General features: G+C 57.3%; 1 protein-coding gene across 1 annotated transcript in view; it reads right to left on the minus strand.

The window, feature by feature from the left end:
• MYC (v-myc avian myelocytomatosis viral oncogene homolog) overlaps positions 1-2,948 on the minus strand; it is a 12,759-nt gene that overhangs the window by 2,895 nt on the left and 6,916 nt on the right. The window contains exon 4 of the mRNA XM_015425576.1: positions 1,424-2,173. Within this exon, the coding sequence (XP_015281062.1) occupies positions 1,424-2,173 (750 nt within the window). The remainder of the gene's footprint in view (positions 1-1,423; positions 2,174-2,948) is intronic.

The following is a 2,948-nucleotide window of genomic DNA, read 5'->3' on the forward strand; positions in this document are numbered from 1 at the left end:
AACCCCCCCCCCCCGATTAAACTTTCTGATATTAATGCAAAGCAAAGATGCAAGATATCTGAAATGTTTACAACCAGGCGGAGACTAAAATACCCTTCCGCATGGGGGCGCTCTTACTAGAGACTTTATTTGCAGGTCCAGGAGTTAGCTGTATTACTCCATTGTTGCAAAATTGTAAAAAGCCCAGTAGCACCTTTAAGACTAACAAACTTTATTGCAGCATAAGATTTCGAAAAACACAGCTCTCTTTGTCAGATGTAGAGAACTGTGCTTCTTGAAAGCTTATGCTACGATAAAGTTTGTTAGTCAAAGGTGCTACTGGGCCTTTTGCTATTTTATTTGCAGGGACTGTCACTTTCAAAGGCCTGGGCCGCATAGGGGTTTTTACTCCCACTCCCCCCCTCCCAGACAGTGAACTCTTGTGAGGTTTCATTTGGCCCCACAGAGGTAGGTTCAAGCCCCTCCTCCTCACTTGGGAATGGCTGTGCCGCCTCCAGCAATAATTTTGCACAGCCTCAGTCTTCCCATCTGCACAGTGGGAACATTTCAACTGGGGGAACAGATGCTGAACTGCACCATCTTCTGGTGCAGAGTGCTTTCTGCCAGAGAAGTAGAGAAGAAATCCCATGGGGAGCAAACAACTCCCTGAGCACCTAAAAAAAAAAATCTGTCCCAGCTGGGGCAAGCTGGTAGGTAACTAACCCTAGACGCCACATCTCTCTTTACCTTGTAAGCCAAAATTCATTAGCAGTCCTGTCCTAGTACAATGCAGTTGAATAACACCCCTCTCCCACTGCCTGTATATACTTTACACGCACCACTTACCTTAGAACTTTGCCAAAAGAGCAAACCTAAGGGCACTTTTCCCAGGGAGCTGGATTGTACTAAACAAAATAAAGTCCTACTGAAGCAGGGCTTACTCCCAAGTGAATACTCTCAAAATGGCACTATCTGTGCACTGCAGCCAGTGTGGTGTGTGCGGTTAAGAGTGTCGGATTAGTATTTGTGAGACCGAGGTTTGAATCCCCACTTGGGATGGGGGAAGCTTGTTGGGTGCACACTTGGCCTAACCTACCTCCCAGGGCTGTTGTGTGAAGAAAACAAAGGAGAATGATACAAACTGGGATACAAACGGGTGTGCATGGTTAAGAGTGTCGGATTAGTATTTATGAGACCGAGGTTTGAATCCCCACTTGGGATGGGGGAAGCTTGCTGGGTGAACACTTGGCCTAACCTACCTCACAGGGCTGTTGTGTGAAGAAAACAAAGGAGAATGATGCAAACTGGGATGCAAACGGCTTAAATAAATCAGTAAACCAGCAAATCTCTAATATGGGGCATTTAATCCCCCCCCATCCTCCAAGACTAACGGGCAAGGCCTTTGCGCACCCCCCCCAAATCCTACAGAGAGGCTGAAACTCACCAGAGTCGCTGCTGGTGGTGGGCGGCGTGTCTTCCCCCAGCGAGGAAGAGGAGGCCGGGCTGGCGTTGGGGGCGGCCGCAGCGACGGCTTCGATTGGCTTGGGTGACTTGTCGCCCAGCGGGTAGGGGAAGACGACCGAGGGGTCGATGCACTCGGCGGCCGTGGCGCCCAGGTCTTGCAAGTAGGCGCTGCCGGGCGAGGAGGAGGAGGAGGTGGCGGAGACGGGCGTCTGGGGCGGCGAGGAGGGCTGCAGGCTGCCACTGCTGCCGCTGCGGGCGGAGAGGGCCGCGCCCCCTTCCCGCCGGGTGGCCTGGTAGGAGGCGAGCCGCTCGGAGACCACCTTCTGGAGCTTGTCGGCGGCCGAGCAGCCGCTCCACATGCAGTCCTGGATGATGATGGACTTGACGAAGGCCTCGTCGTCCGGCTCGCAGATGAAGCTCTGGTTGACGGCGTCGCTGCCCAGCAGCTCCGTCACCATCTCCAGCTGGTCGGCGTGCGACGGGAAGCAGCCCGAGCGGCGGCTGGGCGAGAGCGGCGGGGTGGGCAGGAGCTCGAACTTCTTCCAGATGTCCTCCGACGGGGCGGGCGGCTGGAGCTCGCAGCCGCGGTGCTGCGCCGCCAGGTAGAAGTTCTCCTCCTCCTCCTCGAAGTAGAAGAACGGCTGCACCCAGTCATCCTCAGGAGAAGGCGGAGTCCTCTTGAACCCCACCTGGCGCTCTCCAGTGGCTGCTCTTCTCGCTTTGGTCGTGTCTGAGTGGCGGGGGAGGGGGGGGGGGGGGGGGGCGTGAAGGGGGGGGGGGGGGAGAGAAAAGGGAGGGGGCGCACGGATTAGTTTCCGAGGGATCGGGGCCCTGCAGTAGCTCAGTCTGGGTGCAAAAGATCCCCCCCCAACATCCTAGCCCAAGCAAAGAACCACCCCAGTAGGTGACCCGGAGTAACTACCCCGCCTCGGCCACTACTGCGGATCGCCCTCCCCCTTGCAGTAGTAAACGCGCAGTGTCGCTTTTGTCCCTCGTTTCCTCCTATTTCCTTGGCTTTCCACCCTTTCCCACGTGTGTTTCGCTCCCTCTGAGACTATTAGAGAGAGCAAAACACATGGCGGGGACCCTGGAGCAAATAGGGACAAGCGAGCGATAAAAATGACAAGTGCGGAAGCGGCCGCAGCTTTTCAGCCTTTCTCCGCCGTCAAGCCGCAGCTGAAGTCGAGTGACCTCGCAGATACGGCTCACATCGCCCGCTTCTGCGGGTCCGCGGCTTAAACAGCATCCGGGGTCGGTGATCCGCAATCGGCGACCCGGAGCAGGGAACGTTACGCGAGGCTCCCTCGACGCCGCATCGCCCACCTCCAGCGGCTGCCGAAGCCCTTCCCTCGGACGCAGCCCCGCCCCCGGCTCCAATTGCAAAGCCCGGCTCCGCCGCGCGGTTGCAATTCCCACCGAACCCGGCGCGACTCTCCGGCGAGGCGAGGTAACGCTCGGGCGGCCGCCCTGCCTCCCACTTCGCCGGGGCGCCGCCGAGAAGGACC

Source organism: Gekko japonicus, unplaced genomic scaffold (assembly GCF_001447785.1).
Source record: "Gekko japonicus isolate JY-2015 unplaced genomic scaffold, Gekko_japonicus_V1.1 scaffold858, whole genome shotgun sequence".
Taxonomy (NCBI): Eukaryota; Metazoa; Chordata; class Lepidosauria; order Squamata; family Gekkonidae; genus Gekko; species Gekko japonicus.